We start from the raw sequence: 17,188 nt of genomic DNA, 5'->3' as shown, positions 1-17,188 counted from the left end.
CAGTTTATTAAACTGTCCTTTGATAAGATGAATGTACATGCATGTGTTAAAAGAGCGTTTAAACCATTAATGTCTTGGAGAAAGATGCCGCTTGTTCTAGTTGTCATACATTTACGTGCATAGCTTTCGCCTGCATGGCATAGTGGTGAGAGCGTTTGCTCTAGAGTCGCAGCAAGGAGCTGTCCTGGGGGCCATAAAACTAAGACAAGCTCACTTCTCATCTTAGTCTCACTTTTTCCAAAGAAATTAATAGTGTAAGATTGAGATTGAAATCAAAAGGAAGCTCGTCTTAGATTTATGGCCCCCAGGCCTGATCTTTACGTCGCGGGTTCGAATCCACTGCATGACATGGAAACCAGTCTTGATGAAAAGACTTTATTAACTGAAGTCCCATGCACCAGTAGGTGCTGGCACGAAAAAGCTCCCTGACTGTTCAATGGTCCTACGTGCCGAGTATAGGACAAAACTTGCAGCTTTCAACCGCCAAGTGGTGGCTCTTCATGAGTAAAAAATTCTTAAAAGGGAGGTTAACCAATAAACAGACAAATTTAACGTGCATAGAACATTGACATACCCTACAAAATATCTACATATCTCGCACACAGCTTTCTGTTAATGAAAGGTGACATTTTATCACATTTTGAAATAAGGTGTTTTGGGGTATAATTTTTAGGTAAACAAGATGAAAAGCTGTATTTTAAACTGTCATTTTCAATGAAAAATTAAGAAAACCAGACATGAATATGGGAGTTTTTTTCATATTCGAAAAAGGAAATGTATCCAGATTGCCTGCAGTCTCTCAGAAAACGGTAATTAGTATGTTCATGGCCTCTTCTTTAAATCAATATCAAATTTAATATAGGTATCCGGTTTACTTTTCATATGATTTCAAATTGAATGTCATGAAAATACCCTATTTTCTACATAATTCTGCTAAAGCCGTAAAGTACGGGAAAAAGAAAGTTGAAATTGATTATGACGTCATAATAGATATAGCACCAAAAAATTAGTCTAAAGTTATTTACTAGATCTTGACCTTAATGACATTTTGTTATACATTTTGAATTGTTGGAGCACTCAGTAGTTTATATTATTTTCTTGGATTATCTGGGTTTGATTTTTCTTATTAGTATATTAATGGTGTTTCTAATTAGCATACATTATGAAGTGTTTGTACTTCTGTTGTAAGGAAATAAATTTGGTGTATCTTATATAAATATGCCTTATGATTGATTAGAGTTTGTTATGGTGTATCGTACTTTATGATTGGTTAGACTTAATTCTGGTGTATCGTACTTTATGATTGGATACGAGTTAGTTATCATGTATCAAGCCTTATGATTGGTTAGAGTAAGTTATGGTGTGTGTACTTTATTAGTTAAAGTTAGTTATGATGTGTCGTACTTTATAATTGGTAAGAATTCTGGTGTATCGATATCATAAGTAAGATTTATCATACCTTATAAAGTGGTTATACACAGCTTTGTTCAGATGATACTCTGGTTGTACATCTTTACCGTACGCCATCACAGACACGATAAGAAACGTTACTAGCAGCGAGACAACATCTCTACAAAGACAGCAACATCATCAGTCACATTAAGACAAAAGGCCTAACATGTTGTTGAGACAAACACAAAGGATTTCAAAATAAATCGGTAACGAAATTTGGACTTTTCTTCACTGTGAATCCATCATTCATTATAAAATATAACTTTCATTTAAATTCTTTGTTCCCTTTTTTTTTAAATTGTTAAAAAAATATTTCATGATAAAATTTTGCAAACCTACATGAGAGTTAGTGGCACTGGCCGTACAACACTGAATCTTCACAATGAGATATAAGAATAAAAATGTTAATAAAAGAATCAGTGTGTGAATCTGAATTCGACCTCAACTGAGAGGTACATCCTACGTCATTACGTACAGACGTCATTACGTACAGGAGAATGGAAATGGCCTTCTTCTCTTTCATGACGTTTTTTCGGGCTTCTATCAGCTGTTTTTCTTGTGGAGGTCTGGCAAATCGTAAATACCTAGATCTCTGGCGGGCGGCCACAGCCTAAATCATAGAAAGACAGCCTAAATCTAATAAAACAGCCTAAATCAAAACCAGACCTTATAGTTCATACGTCTAAATATATACCTAGGATCTTTCACACAATATTTCTGGCCCAGTTGTTCTTGAGAAGAAGAATTTTTAAAGATTTATCCTCTATATTTTAATCTAAAACTTGGACTCCTTATTGTGGCTACACCCTTAACCCCCGGATGGCCTGGATTTAAAGAATTTAGAATCTACACTATCTGAGGATTTTTTCCTTTCGTTTTAGTTTTTCAGGCTCGGTGGTTCTTGAGAGGAAGATTTTTTTATGACCAATTCTTGTCTTTTGTTGATTTTCTCCTCATTAAATGCTGGGCCTTTCATTTTAACATTTTGAATATATCTTCATCCAAGAATGCTATGTACAATTTAAAGTTTGGTTAAAATTGGCCAATCATTTCTTGAGAAGAAGATGAAATGAGAAAAGAAAAAGGTATGGTTTCCATACAAATTTTGCCCTATTTTCTAAAAAATGGGTGTAAAAGTTGAAAACTTGCTTTTTAAATAATTGAAATTCAATGCAGAAAAATTACACAAGTCATTTTTCTCACATGTGGTTTTAAATGCTAATTATGATGTCATAAACGTGTGCATTTTCCCGTATTTTCTTAAAAAGTTGCAGAAGACACCAATTTTAATGGGATTTTCTTTCAGATAACATTGTCTACAAAGATCTTGAGATATGTGATTTGTTATTAAATTTTGCACAAAATATCAAAAACTTAAAGTGGGCGACGGCTGTGGACACTGTTTTCTAAAGGAAAATCACCCTTGAAATGTGCCAATTTGAGGCTTTTTCTGTTGAAAATAGAGAAATGCTTCACATTAATGACGTCATATTGGCAGAATGGTAAACCTTAATGCCACATTCTTTCCTGATTTATCAGTGTCATTTATTTAACTAATATTTAAGCAAGTTTCAAAACTTTTTGATGTCATTACATTTTTAGGGCGCAATAAAGCTAAAATCATACCTTCTTCTTTACCAAATACAGACAGACAGATGGACGACAGACAACGGATGATCAGAAATTTAAAGCTCACTTGAACTTTCAGTTCAGGTGAGCTAATAAAATTAATTGAGCAGTATGCTAAACTTTAAATTTCGAAGAAGAAAAGATGTTATTTAAAAACAGTGTTTAATCAGAAGAGCAGTCCAGCAATATTTCATCCAATATTTTTTTCGATGCATTTAATTTCTTTTAACTCATACTGAGAGTAAGTTTTGTCAATGTTATTTGTTTTCTTACATACAACATTCACACGATATTATAAGTACACAGTAGATTGATAAATTTAACCGATATCAAGTTCTACGATTTATAATCAACGATTTAAGGACAGATGATACAATTTTTTTTTCTTTGGAAGGGACTAAATATCATGCCACAAGTTTAGAAAAATGGATAATTCTTAGAATCTTTCCTCCTAAGAACTGGAAAATGAAATAGACGTACTAAATAAGTTGAATCTGATTCGTCGAAAAACATTTGTAAAAAAAAAACCACTATAACCCTCTGAATGACGAAATGAAGCCGTCCAGCAAAGAAACGGTATTTAAAGTTATTCACTAGAACTGTTCAAATACCCCCGCTGGGTTTTTCAGAGTAGGTGCCAATTCAGAAATATTTTATGGATTTAGTAAGTGGTATTCACTATTGTCTAATAAAGTTTAAATTTCAGATATTGTTGATAATCATAAATTGGTTAGGGTGTTATAACCTTAAAAACACAGATTTCAATGATCTAATTTCCATTTCTTATCATGCTTAAAATATTGTAAATACACCTCTAAGAGACTTACAGTGTAGGGATTAATTAAAATAAATAATACATCATATAATTCTAAAATGGCTGTGTTAGAGCTTAACAAATATCCATCTGCAGCTTTCAATTGTTTATTGCAATATTATGAAATTTGCTACAGTTTAAAAAAAATTCAAAAATTAATTACCGGTATTCTTTAGACTATAAAATTCAAGTGAGACATGACTGCAATTTGTTGCAAATATATGAAAATTGAAATGTAATTTTTTTTCAATGAACACATATATATAATTAATTTTAATTATATCATACAATACTAACAGTTTTAATCATACATAAAACATCAATTTGTTTTAATTACATTACACCAATTAAAGATCTTTATCTGAACTACAGCCACAAGAACTCTTAATTAACACAAGCAACTATAAGGCCATTTCTTTTTACCCAACTCCCAAGAGGTAAATTAAGATAATCAGAGATGCTCTAAGTTAACTCCCGACAATGAACTCATTAATTTCTCTCTAATTTGACATGCACATTTTTTTTTCCTTGACCAGTGCTTGAAGAGACAAACTGAAAAATCATTAACATTTGTTATAGAATTTGCTGTAAAGTATATGATAAAAAATAAGTTTTTACTTAATTTAGCATTTTTTAATAAGCCTAGGATACAAATATATTTTTTACATTTTTAAGGATTATGAAATTTAAAATTTTAAAGACTTAGTTTTTTTAAAAAAATCACTTAAATTAAAGGTCACAGTGACCTTAAAAAGGTCGTGACACACCGTCTACCCAAGATGCATAAATTGTCAAAGTTTGAACATAGTTTTCTAATGAAAAAAAATCACAAAATAAAAAAGAAAAAACTAAAATAAAAAATCATCCAATCTGAAAAATCCCAGGTGCACACCTTCATATGGTGAATAATAAGTGTATAAATTTTCAGACAAATCCATCCAACACTTTCTGAAACAGTCAACAAAATCTTGCTTGACAACGGACAGTGGACATGGTGATTCCAAAAAAAAAAAAAATGACTGCGCAGATTTTATGCGCGCATGTTTCCATGTTATATTTATTTCATAATGTTTATACCAAAGGAACACTGAGTTCTTTGAAGTTTAGTTTATTTGACAAGAGTTAAGGAAATAGCCAATCAGAACCTTTTCCAGCTCCTCAGCCTCGCTCCCATTCTCACACAACTGTTCCTTCTTCCTGCGCTGTATCTCCCTCTCTGCAGTTTCCCCGAAATACGACTCTTCATAATGGTCCAGTGTAGTAGGGTCACAGCGATACCTCAGGAGGGTGTACAGGACTGCCAACACAATCTGACAGAAACGATAAGTTAGTTTAAAATAACATCATTTACTTTTGTTTTGACAAAACGAGGACGTTGGAATAAGGGCCAGGTTTAACGGTCTTCGAAAGACAATCTGAAATTTCATAAATCATTTTTTTCACGTATTTAACTGATTCATAAATTAACGTCTATCAGAATTGTCCATATATAACAGTTATTCCTTGAACTGTCAACATCATTTTTGGCAGCAAAACTCCCAGAATTTAACACAATTTCAAAATCAGGTAGTTAATCACTGAAAAGAAATTCATCAAAATAACAATGTTTCCAGAGTATGACGGCGACTCACAATGATAGGGTGGACCAGGAAGACACAGGCCAGTAGACTGATGTAGAGGGACTGCAACCACAGGACACTGCGGACCTCGTCAAACCTGAAACCAAGCCACACTGTGACCACCGCCGAGCAGACGATAATGACGACACACAGACACCAGGCCACGTACGTCATCCATGTGGGTAGGAGCAGGCGCGAGCTAGGGTTCTTCTTAGAAGCTGCTGAAAATTAAAGTTTAAGCATTAAAAATAAAACACAAATAGAAAAAAGTAAAGGAGATGTAATATTTTTCTTATATTTGAGTGGTCCCTTCTAGCTGGAACAGGATAGAAAACTACCTCCCAAAATTATTTTTATGGAAGTGTTTCAAAGGTTTGTTAGTACTAAACAGTAAATGTAGGCTGGCACCTAATTAGACTTACCCGGACATTTACTGGGGTTTGACTGCTCTTCGAGGATGCCTTATCAATATAGACTTACCCGGACATTTACTGGGAGTTTGACTGCTTTCTGAGGATGTCTTGTTCTTTATGCTGTTGGAGGGTGAGTTACTGACAGGTGAGCTACTGGTCACGTGAGGACGTGGATCTGTGCTGTTCGAGTCCTCAAATCCACTGGACGCCATGTCGGTATCCGAACCTATCACTAATTATAAAAGTTGTAATCCATTGAAAAGTTATGACTCTGACCACCTTATAATTTTTTTGATATTTTCGATCAAATTGTTCTTGCGATTACAATCACATTTAATTTTCATTGGTAAAGTTTTCCTACATCTGTTTTGTAAGGTTGATTTTAATGACCGACCTTAAGCTGTTATTTAGGTAAGATTTATTGACATCATTGTTTGTTTTTCTGACTTACATCTGTTTAGTAAGGTATCTGTTGTTGAAGAGGGACATTCCTTTATTGTTGTATGCTGCCGTTTAATCCACTGTTTCTGTGCCCAACCCTTTGAGGAACAATTAAAATAAACAAATGGTTGACGAATTAGATTAGATTTGTAATTTTAAAATACTTATGAAAAGGATAATTATATGCTAAGTTTTATTCAAACTTGAATTATTTTATATTTTGGTGAACATTTATTTAATTTAACAGTGAGAATTGACCATAAGTGAAATCAAATTGTCACAAAAAGATCTGAATGAAACTCAAGTAGCACACGATGGATGTGACCAGTCAACAGGAACTGAGTACTCCTTCATGACATCTGATCCCACCTCTGATGTTTAAAGGTCCGTGTTTGCGCTATTCCCGATTTGTGCAGTGGGCTTTTGGGCTTAGACACTTTTCGTTACCTCTGATGTTTAAAGGTTGACCAGTGTTTTAAATGTGCTATATGACACAGTACTGATCCCACCTCTGATGTTTAAAGGTCCGTGTTTGTGCTATATGACACCTGATCCCACCTCTGATGTTTAAAGGTCCGTGTTTGTGCTATATGACACCTGATCCCACCTCTGATGTTTAAAGGTCCGTGTTTACGCTATTCCCGATTTGTGCACTGGTCTTTTGAGCTGAGATACTTTTCGTTATCTTCATATTTCACGCATAAATTGACAATGTTGACCAGTTGAACGTCAATATTTAAATGGGGCACGTGGCCGTCAAGTTAAGCACGGATGGATCCAATAATCAGTACATCACAATTGGGTTTTACCTCAGTCATCCTTTTATACTGATGTACCTGAATGGCTGGCCAGTTAAGAATTGATTGGTCCAGTAATGTCAATAAAGTGCCACGTCATGATCGGCTGTACAATTAACTTCAGTTTAGAGTGCGAAAATCTGACCTGTCCCATGATTTTTTCTCCTATTCCTGGGAGATCATAATAAATAACATCGGTTTCCCGCTGGGATACGCGTCCTCATCTTTATCGTCTGCTGAAGAAGTCTTATTGTTGTCTGTAGGAACTAACTGGAAAAAAAGAAGGAAAACAAATACAGTGAAACCTGACTAATCCGACATGCACTGGGAGGCGAATTTCGTGTCAAGAAAGATACTGTGTCAGTTTAAACAGTGTTCAATTACATGAAAATTAGAAGTATGGGAAAGAAATTTTTTTTAAATTAATAATTTTTACAATGAAAGGGATAATATATTGTTGGATTAGACATTTTTCAAATTAGTAGCTAATTACTTTTCATAAAATTTTAAAACTTCTAAACTTTGTAGTTTATACCTTGCTTCTCCTGAAGAGGAAGGATAACAGAAAATTGAGAGGAATGGCTACAACACAACAGACTGCTCCGATAGCTATACTGCTCCAGGACAGGTCCAGTACATTATATTTGTTATAAATTGCTGCCAAGTATATGCTACAAAAAAAGTACCAACACTACAAGTTATTTTTAATTTTTTAGGCAAACCAAAATGTTGAAAAAATTTCATAAATTGTTCTTTTACTTTTGGATTCACTGCTCAATGTCAAAAATGTTCTGATGAGTTTTTAACTCAAAGATAATGAAACATCTACTGCATTGATTTATTTTCAAATCAAAATACATTACGAAGAACGTCAAGTATCCTCTTAGTGGGTGTTGGGGGTATATCATTGACTCAGTTTTGTGAGTAGACTGTGACTGACCTCTTTGTGGGTGTAGTGGTAGACCAGGGTATTCAGACACATGTAGACAGTGAAGAGAGTGAGACAGCAGGTCAGCCTCTGAGTGCGCGTGAACTGACTGTAGGAGGGACAGGTAAAGGGTGACATCCACAGGTGGTAGTCAGCCAGGTACTGAGTACCCTTGGTCATGAACACCTGAATGTTTGTAATCAATGAAGACAGAATGATAAATATCAAAATACCGGGTAAGTGACAATTGATTTTGTTAAAAGGATGTACATATTTAAATTTGCATATCTTCTGGTTGAAAATGTACGACTTGACACGGTTTTTATTGCTCTTGATTTATAACTGACCGTTTTGAATCCGAGGTTTCCCTCTAAGGCCAAGAATTCTCTCTCCACTTTTCCATCCTCCTCTTCAACAGCCAGCCATTTCTCAGATATAAAGTAGAATATCCGCTCTAAGACAAGACAAAGATCAAATTTAACCAACCTATTGCTGATCATTATTGAGGGTTACATATGCATGTAATACCTTGCAATTTAATGCATGTTGCCTGTATACTGTGACAATCATACCATAAGGTTTCTTATTAATAGCTGTCTAATAACAGAGCAATTTTAATTATATATTGTTTAACGTCCTTCTCAAAATTTTTTAACTTATATGGAGACGCCACAACTTGCCGGTGGAAGGCTGCAAATTTTGTCCTATATGTACACGGCACTTAGGTCCATTGAGCAGGGAGGGATCTTTTTCGTGCCAGCACCTACTGCGACAAGGGACCTCGGTTTATACGGTCTCATCCGAAGAACCGGTCTCCACGTCCCACAGTGGGATTCGAACCTTCGACGTAAGGATTGGCTCCTTATATCGCCACTTTAGAGCAGACGCTCGAACCACTGTGCCCCGCGGGCGTCGAGCAATTTTGAAATCCTTGACAAAGATCCTGCTTAGAGGTGTTATTTAAAATCCTTGAGAAGGAGATTACTAAACTTCCCTTGTCGACTTAAGTTATAACCTACCATTGTTAATGTCCTAATGTAATAACCTACCATTGTTAATGTATTTTACTATGACTGAGGTACCATCTTGTAATAACCTACCATTGTAATGTCTTTTATTATGACTGAGATACCAGCTGGTAATAACCTACCATTGTTAATGTCTTTTACTATGACTGAGGTACCAGCTTGTGATAACCTACAATTGTTAAGGTGCTAATGTTATAACCTACCATTGTTAATGTCCTATACTATGACTGAGGTACCAGCTTGTAATAACCTACCATTGTTAATGTATTTTATTATGTCTGAGGTACCATCTTGTAATAACCTACCATTGTTAATGTATTTTACTATGACTGAGGCACTAGCTCGTAATAACCATTGTTAAGGTCCTAATATAATAACCTACCATTGTTAAGGTCCTTTACTATGACTCTACTGAGGTACCAGCTGGGGGAGGAACCAGAGTTGTTGTGCCAGATCTGAACCTTCCAGATTTTACCAATACTGTCTGGTAGTCTGAAATAACAATCAAAGGCCTGAAGAGGCTGAGAGTCGACTCTTTAATATAGTATATTATGATAATCTTATTAACCTTCCAGATTTTACCAATACTGTCTGGTAGTCTGAAATAATAATCAAAGGCCTGAAGAGCCTGAGAGAGTCGACTCGCTAATATACAATAATATGATAATCTTATTAAACTTCCAGATCTTAACAAAACTGTCTGGTAGTCTGAAATAACATTCAAAGGCCTGAAGAGTCTGAAAGAGTTGACTCGCTAATATATTCTTTAAGTAATAATCTTATTAACCTTCCAGATCTTACCAATACTGTCTGGAATTTAGAAAAAAAAAAACAATTATTTATTATAATATAATAATAAGGGATATTGAATTGTACGTTAAATAATGATAATCATAGTTTTTTTAGTTTTTGTTTTATAAAACTCATGGAAATGAATGTCCTGAATATGAAATTTTATGAAGATTGTCTGGGTGCATATTTGAATAAAAAGGGGAACAATTACATAATATACTCTGTCAAATTTTACATCAAGAACCAATGTCAGCGAGTGTAGGCGAATAGAAATTAATTGATCTTATGTTGTTAAAAGTCTCCATCCGAGAATATTTCACTCATAAAGAGCTGCAAAATTAGAAATCTACTCGGCACCCGGGCTGTTTAGCACTGTCAAGGTATCGTGTCAACGCCTACCAGAACACGGGGCCCCATCTCGTATGTCCTTTTCCGAATGACCAGCAACTTTCACTTGAAAAAAAACGAGTGCTTAGCGAAAGAACAGTTGTTTCCTTTTCATTTGTCGACTTAGGATAGTTGCAGCCGTGATTTGAACACAAGTCATTCTGATCACGGGGCAATCATTCTACCCACTGGGCTACCCTGACGGTGCTAAAGGATAAGACCAATAACCAGTAAGTTATTGTGCGTTTATTCATTTGTGTGAGTGTTTGTGTATGTACTAACGTTAAGATAAATTTGTCTCTGGAGTTCCTCTCGAACATTGGTCTATCATCGTCACTGATTAACTCCCTTGTTCCTGACATCCCTTCTTCACCATGAAGAATAATGCTTATCTATAAAAAAAAACCCACATCAGTCAAATCAAGATATGCAGCTGTCATTTGTTAAATAAATTTTTAGTCACGTTATTCTAAAATTTAAAATTCACGGATGTCATAAATCCATGGATCTCTCCATAATGTGAAAACAACTTTTTCCAAAAAAAAAAAAAAAAAAAAAATGAAAAACCCTAAATGATTTCTCAGTAAATACAATTGTACTTACTTTTGCAGTGGTTCCCGCTCCCCTACGGAAGCCCGTCTCTACGATGATTTCATATTTCTGTTGGTCACTGAGCGCGTTGTCTCTGAGGTAGAGAATCCCTCCCTTCCGGGCGTCGTGCTGGTCCATCTTATGACAGAGTACCATCAGAATAGTGTATACAGCCAACGACATCACCAGGACAGTGATACACACGGCGTTCTTGTTGGCTCTAAAGATGTGAAATAAAGACGGATGTTTACGTTATTGACAAAACACAAGTTCATTTTCTGAAAGACCAACATCAGGAGTACATTATCAACGTCAACAAGTAAATAGTGATACTTAGGTTCCAATATAGAAAGATATAACAAAGAGATATATCGTAACCTTTACTTAGGTTCTATGATATATATAATATATAAACACAGAGACATAAACTCAGATAGAAATACAGAGATATATTGTAACCTGAATCAGGAAGTGAACGATCTAAATGTGGAAAGATTTATATAAAGCTAAGAAGAAACTGTACTACAGATCTAGAATTTGGAACAGCAAAATGTTTTTAGAGAACTGCAGTAAAAGTGAAAGTTTCCTTTACTTTGAAAGTTATGACAAAAATAAAGATTGGCATTTCAGTGACGATAGAAAACTAGAATTCGAAACCTTTCAAAATTTTGTTTTTGTACAAACTTACAGATTCATTTGAACTTACAGATTCATTTGACTGATTTATGCAGATTTCTAAACATACTCACTCAAAGAAGGTTTCTACAGGAATTAGTGTTAACACAGGTACGGTCTCTCCAAAGAAGGCGCCAAAAGTGGAAAGATGGTTACATCTGAAATGTGTTATATATATATATATTGTATGGTTTCATCTGACATATTGTCGGTCGTATGGTAACATATAACATTGTTACAAAAGAGGATAAATGGATCTACTATTGTGACGTGTTCGACTAGAAAGCTTTGATAAGTAGTTTTGAAAGTAACCTGTTGGTATTTGGGTGTCTCAAAAATTTTCCCAGTATAGTATTGGAACTGATCTGATAATCGTTTGATTATTTTATTCATACATGTATATAATCAGCCATCGACAAATTAAAGTGAGTGCTTAATATTATAAAAAAAAAATAAACAGAGTAGTAATGACAACCTGCAATGAGTCACGTGATACGTGGATTGGTAGGTTGTCCAGCAGCCGTCACGTGACCACTGGGTTTCCTCCTGCTGCCAGTATAGACACTGTGTGTGCCAGATCTGTAGTGTGTAGTTCCGTGTCAGTACCTGCCCGGGGCGGGGTCTGCCCGCGTTATATTTAGCATCCACCAAACCCAGAAAGTACTCTCCTGAAACTACAAATCATAATGTCAGTTACGTGTTTTCTATTGAATTTGTAAAAATGAAACAGACTCTGACTTTAGATCTGATCTTCGTTTTTTTTCAAAACCAACAGTAAACTACAGTCTGTAGATCTCTGATTTAGCAGACAACGGCTGTTTTATTTGGTAATGTTGTGATGAATATATCTATCACTTATTTTGACCAAATTTTGATTCTACATACAGTAAATATCTGTCCGTCTGTCCGTCTGTCTGTCTGTCCGTCTGTAAACTTTTCACATTTTCGTTCTTCTCAAGAACCACTGCGCCAATTTTGACCAAACTTGGTACAAAGCATTCTTGGGTAAAAATTTAAATTGTTAAAATGAAGGGACATATCCCCTCGCAAGGTGTTCGATAATCAGAAATTAGACAAAAATAGGGTGGGGTCATTAAAAAATCTTCTTCTCAAGAACCACTGGGCCAGTAAAGCTGAAACTTATGAAGCATCCTGGGGTAGTGTAGATGCTAAATTGTTCAAATCATGACCCCAAAGAAGGGCGGGGCCACAATGGGGAAAAAGTTTTACATAGAAATATATAGGAAAAATCTTTGAAAATCTTCTTCTCAAGAACCACTGGGCCAGAAAAGCTGAAACTTATGTGGAAGCATCCTGGTATAGTGTAGATTCAAGTTTGTTCAAATCATGACCCCCAGGGAAAGGGCGGGGCCACAATTGGGAATCACAGTTTTACATAGAAATATATAGGAAGAAATCTTTGAAAATCTTCTTCTCAAGAACCACTGGGCCAGAAAAGCTGAAACTTATGTGGAAGCATCCTGGTATAATGTAAATTCTAAATTGTTCAAATCATGACCCCCGGGGGAAGGGCGGGGCCACAATGGGGAATCACAGTTTTACATAGAAATATATTGGAAAATTCTTTGAAAAGCTTCTTCTCAAGAACAACTGGGCCAGAAAAGTTCATACTTATATGGAAGCATCCTGGTATAGTGTTAATTCTTAATTGTTCAAATCATGACCCCCGGGGGAAGGGCGGGGCCACAATGGGGAATCAAAGTTTTTATAGAAATATATAGGAAAATTCTTTGAAAAGCTTCTTCTCAAGAACCACTGGGCCAAAAAGCTGAAACTTATGTAAAAGCATCCTGGTATAATGTAGATTCTAAATTGTTCAAATAATGACCCCATGTGATGGGTGGGGCCACAATGGGGAATCAAAGTTTTATAAAGAAATATATAGGAAAAATCTTTTCAAATCTTCTTCTCAAGAACCACTGGGCCAGAAAAGCTGAAACTTATGTGGAAGCATCCTTATTATGTAGATTCTAAATTGTTCAATTAATGACCCCCAGGGAAAGGGCGGGGCCACAATGGGGTATCAAATTTTTACATAGAAATATATAGGAAAAATCTTTGAAAATCTTCTTCTCAAGAACCACTGGGCCAGAAAAGCTGAAACTTATGTGGAAGCATCCTGGTATAATGTAGATTCTAAATTGTTCAAATAATGACCCCCGGGGGATGGGTGGGGCCACAATGGGGAATCAAAGTTTTATAAAGAAATATATAGGAAAAATCTTTTCAAATCTTCTTCTCAAGAACCACTGGGCCAGAAAAGCTGAAACTTATGTGGAAGCATCCTGGTATTATGTAGATTCTAAATTGTTCAATTAATGACCCCCAGGGAAAGGGCGGGGCCACAATGGGGTATCAAATTTTTACATAGAAATATATAGGAAAAATCTTTGAAAATTTTCTTCTTAAGAACCACTTGGCCAGAAAAAGTGAAGCTTATGTGAAAGCATTCTGGGGTAGTGTAAATTCTAAATTGTAGGAATCGTGACCCCCGGGGGAAGGGCGGGGCCATTATAGGGAATCAAAGTTTTACATAGAAATATATAGGAAAAATCTTTGAAAATCTTCTTCTGGGAAACCACTGGGTCAAAAAGCTGAAACATACGGGCCCATGGAAGGATCATGTGGTAGTGTAGATTTCAAAATGTCTAAATTATGATCAGTGGGGTAGGGTGGGGATGCATTATGTATAACAAGGGTGAAATCTGGTAAAGAACAGAATGGTCAAAGCTTCTCAGGTGAGCGATGTGGCCCATGGGCCTCTTTTACTTATTTTGACCAATTTTTGATTCTACATAATTTTATTTTGAACTGAAGATATTGGGACTCTGATACATTCAACCAAAACAAAGAATGCACGGCTAAATGCAAAAAATTGTGAATTACCATACTAAATTTTGGAAATTGTTTTCATAAACATATTACGAACAATTATGCAGTGCGTATCTGCTCCGATTCCTTGTTCTGTATTCAAAACCAAGTCGCCATGTCAAAAGGACCCAATCGGAACATCACTCGGCCTTTTCCGTCAAGTAGAGACTAGGCCGAGTGATGTTCCGATCGTAAAGGACCATGGTATGGTGTGGTCTTGTGTTTCTTAATATGACCTTGAACGAAGAAGCGGTCAAGGTGCAAATTTTGATGCATTGCAATAATCTTAATGTTGTCTTTCCTTGCGGCAAGTTTGAAATCCTAATGTGAAAACGTTCTCGAGATATGACCTGGACTATAATTAACCCTGACTTCATTAATAAGTCAAAGTGAAAAAAGCACTCACCCTTCATCATTAATATCAAAGGATTCTTAAATTATGAATTAATCGAGTTTTCGCCATTTGACCTTGATGAAGAAAGGGTCCAAAATCTTACTTTTGGTAGCAGGGCATTTTATATGTGTTTGTACAATTGTTCCAAGTTTGAAATCGCAATATCAAAGGGTACTCAAGCTATGGCGTTTACACTTTTTTGATAAAAAAGATTGACCTTATAATTTAGATCAAAGTCAAAAAATTTGTTTGCATCCCTCCAACCTTCATTCCACCCCTGCATGTACCAAGTTTGAAGTCTGTTTAGCAAAGGATTCTTAAGTTATGGTCTTATCAAGATTTTTTTTTCTATTAAAGGGAAGCTTGAAGGAGGAAAGGGGTCCAGATAAAAATTTCGGTGTGTTGCATCTAGATACAATATCTTCTATATTTGTTACAAGTTTGAATTATTTTGATCTTAAAGATTGACTTTGGTCTTTATTTTTTGATAGCATGCATCCCTCATTTTCTGCATATTCAGAGTTACAAGTCTAAATGTCATAAAGGTATGGTCAAATCGTCTTTTAATCCTTTTGAGTTTGAAGGAAGGGGTCAAAGACAAAACTCTGATGATGAAACAGTGCATTTTGTATCAAAGTCTTCTTTCTATGTTGCACGATTGTAGGTCTTAATTTTAGTGCTGTACATCTTACATGTGTTTTACTATGTTCCAAGTTTGAAATCGTAATATGAAAGGGTTCTCTAGTTATGGCCTGGATTCTTTTTAAGATCAGGGAATATTTTTAAAAAGATTCCGGTTCAAATGACGTCACGTCCGTTTTGCAAAGCTGTGTTTCTTTATCCCCCAACTTGCGTGGGATATTAACAGTGAAAATCAACAACTTCTGACAAATTGCAAAGCTTTAATAGTAATTTTTACTGAGAGAGGGAGAAACTATATAAAAACCCTTGCATGACGCTGTTGAGAGTACTATTGAAAGTAAGCTGATTTGTCAGTCATTATTAAGCCAACAAATCCTTTATTTCGATTAGTTTGTCAGCATGAAGCATATTGCTCATTTGTCATAGGTGTTCTGCTAATAAGCCAAAGTGGCAGGTTTAAGTCCTGCTGTAAGCACTTGATGTGCTTTGTATCCCAAGACAAGGCATCTTTTTTGCCTTTGAATTCCTTTTCTTTTTAAGTTTGCAGATGACCAATTTTTATTGAAGAAAGAACTGTCAATGATTTCTAACTATGGTTTTTAATTTATATGAGGCATGGACTTCGTCATATTTAATATTGAAAACGTATATATTGTATATATATTAAGTTTTTTTCTGTTCATCAATTTGAATTCCATGTAGACCGCAATGTTTCGGCCTAATCTCATTCAATCTGATTTTTGGAATGCATGTATCAAAAACATTTTTTAAAAAAACATTCTCTCTCTGACCTTATTTGTTTGAGCCGAATGATTTTCTTTCACAAAACTGATTTTCTAGAATTGAAAGTGGACACTTGGTATATTTTGATTAAACTGATCTGGAGCTATATAAACAGATAATGCTCTACGTATAAATAATTTCTGAAACGAAGTATGTTATTGACAAACAAGTTGATAAAACAAGAATATCAACAGTCTCGTTTAAATTCTATGGTCGATACAATACCCTTGTCATCAAATACAATCTTTGATTAAATCAAATGCTGACTGATTTTTCCTTCCAATTGTTAGGCCATTATTTTTACACTGTGAACTGTCGACGGATTTTGTGGATACTTCCTGGCCATGACAAACAGCATACGGATGGTGTGACCGGTCGCCAGGGGATGTTCACTGTTTTAGAGGTCCATGTTTGGTCTGCTCCTGATTAACAGTGTTTATGGGGACTTTTGAGCTTGAATGCTGTTCGATATCTCCATATACTAGTTCCTCATTTAATAGGAAATAAAATATAATCTTTGAACACCACGGTGTTCTATTTTGTCTAATATTGGGATTTATAAAGGTGACCAGAGAGATTGCTCATTGATTTTGCACAAACGGCTTTACCTAAACGCAATCGAGCTAAAAGTACTTAGAAACAATTGAAATTGGTAGTAACCAGTATCTTCTTGCGTATCGAATCAAGTGGCATAGAAGACATAGACTCTATATGCAAGTAACAATGGTATTCAGCTATATATATAAGGGAATTTGACGATAGAAAAGTTAGTCGTCACATTATCTTTAAGTTTTGTTGCTAAGTCACTATTAACGTCCCTGCAAGATTTTTTTTCCCAATTTTCATCAGTATTATGTATCTGTAAGAGTCCGGGCCCCGGGATCATGAAACAGACTTAGACTTAAGTCAAA

At 35.3% G+C, this 17,188-nt stretch overlaps 1 protein-coding gene across 1 annotated transcript in view; it reads right to left on the bottom strand.

The window, feature by feature from the left end:
• The window catches only part of LOC134245086 (polycystin-1-like protein 1), an 81,207-nt gene that overhangs the window by 8,014 nt on the left and 56,005 nt on the right, over positions 1-17,188 (bottom strand). The window contains 17 exon segments of the mRNA XM_062727352.1: positions 1,460-1,570; positions 1,944-2,062; positions 5,041-5,205; positions 5,527-5,735; positions 5,995-6,159; positions 6,379-6,466; positions 7,205-7,255; positions 7,257-7,305; positions 7,359-7,435; positions 7,701-7,822; positions 8,102-8,279; positions 8,441-8,547; positions 9,504-9,613; positions 10,583-10,692; positions 10,904-11,111; positions 11,641-11,724; positions 12,042-12,240. Of these exon segments, the coding sequence (XP_062583336.1) occupies positions 1,460-1,570; positions 1,944-2,062; positions 5,041-5,205; positions 5,527-5,735; positions 5,995-6,159; positions 6,379-6,466; positions 7,205-7,255; positions 7,257-7,305; positions 7,359-7,435; positions 7,701-7,822; positions 8,102-8,279; positions 8,441-8,547; positions 9,504-9,613; positions 10,583-10,692; positions 10,904-11,111; positions 11,641-11,724; positions 12,042-12,240 (2,152 nt within the window).

The sequence above is a fragment of the Saccostrea cucullata genome, unplaced genomic scaffold (genome assembly GCF_032062105.1).
Source record: "Saccostrea cucullata isolate Sc308-1 unplaced genomic scaffold, CSIRO_AGI_Scuc_v1 ctg556, whole genome shotgun sequence".
NCBI classification, from domain to species: Eukaryota; Metazoa; Mollusca; class Bivalvia; order Ostreida; family Ostreidae; genus Saccostrea; species Saccostrea cuccullata.
This window is presented reverse-complemented; position numbering and strand designations above follow the sequence as displayed.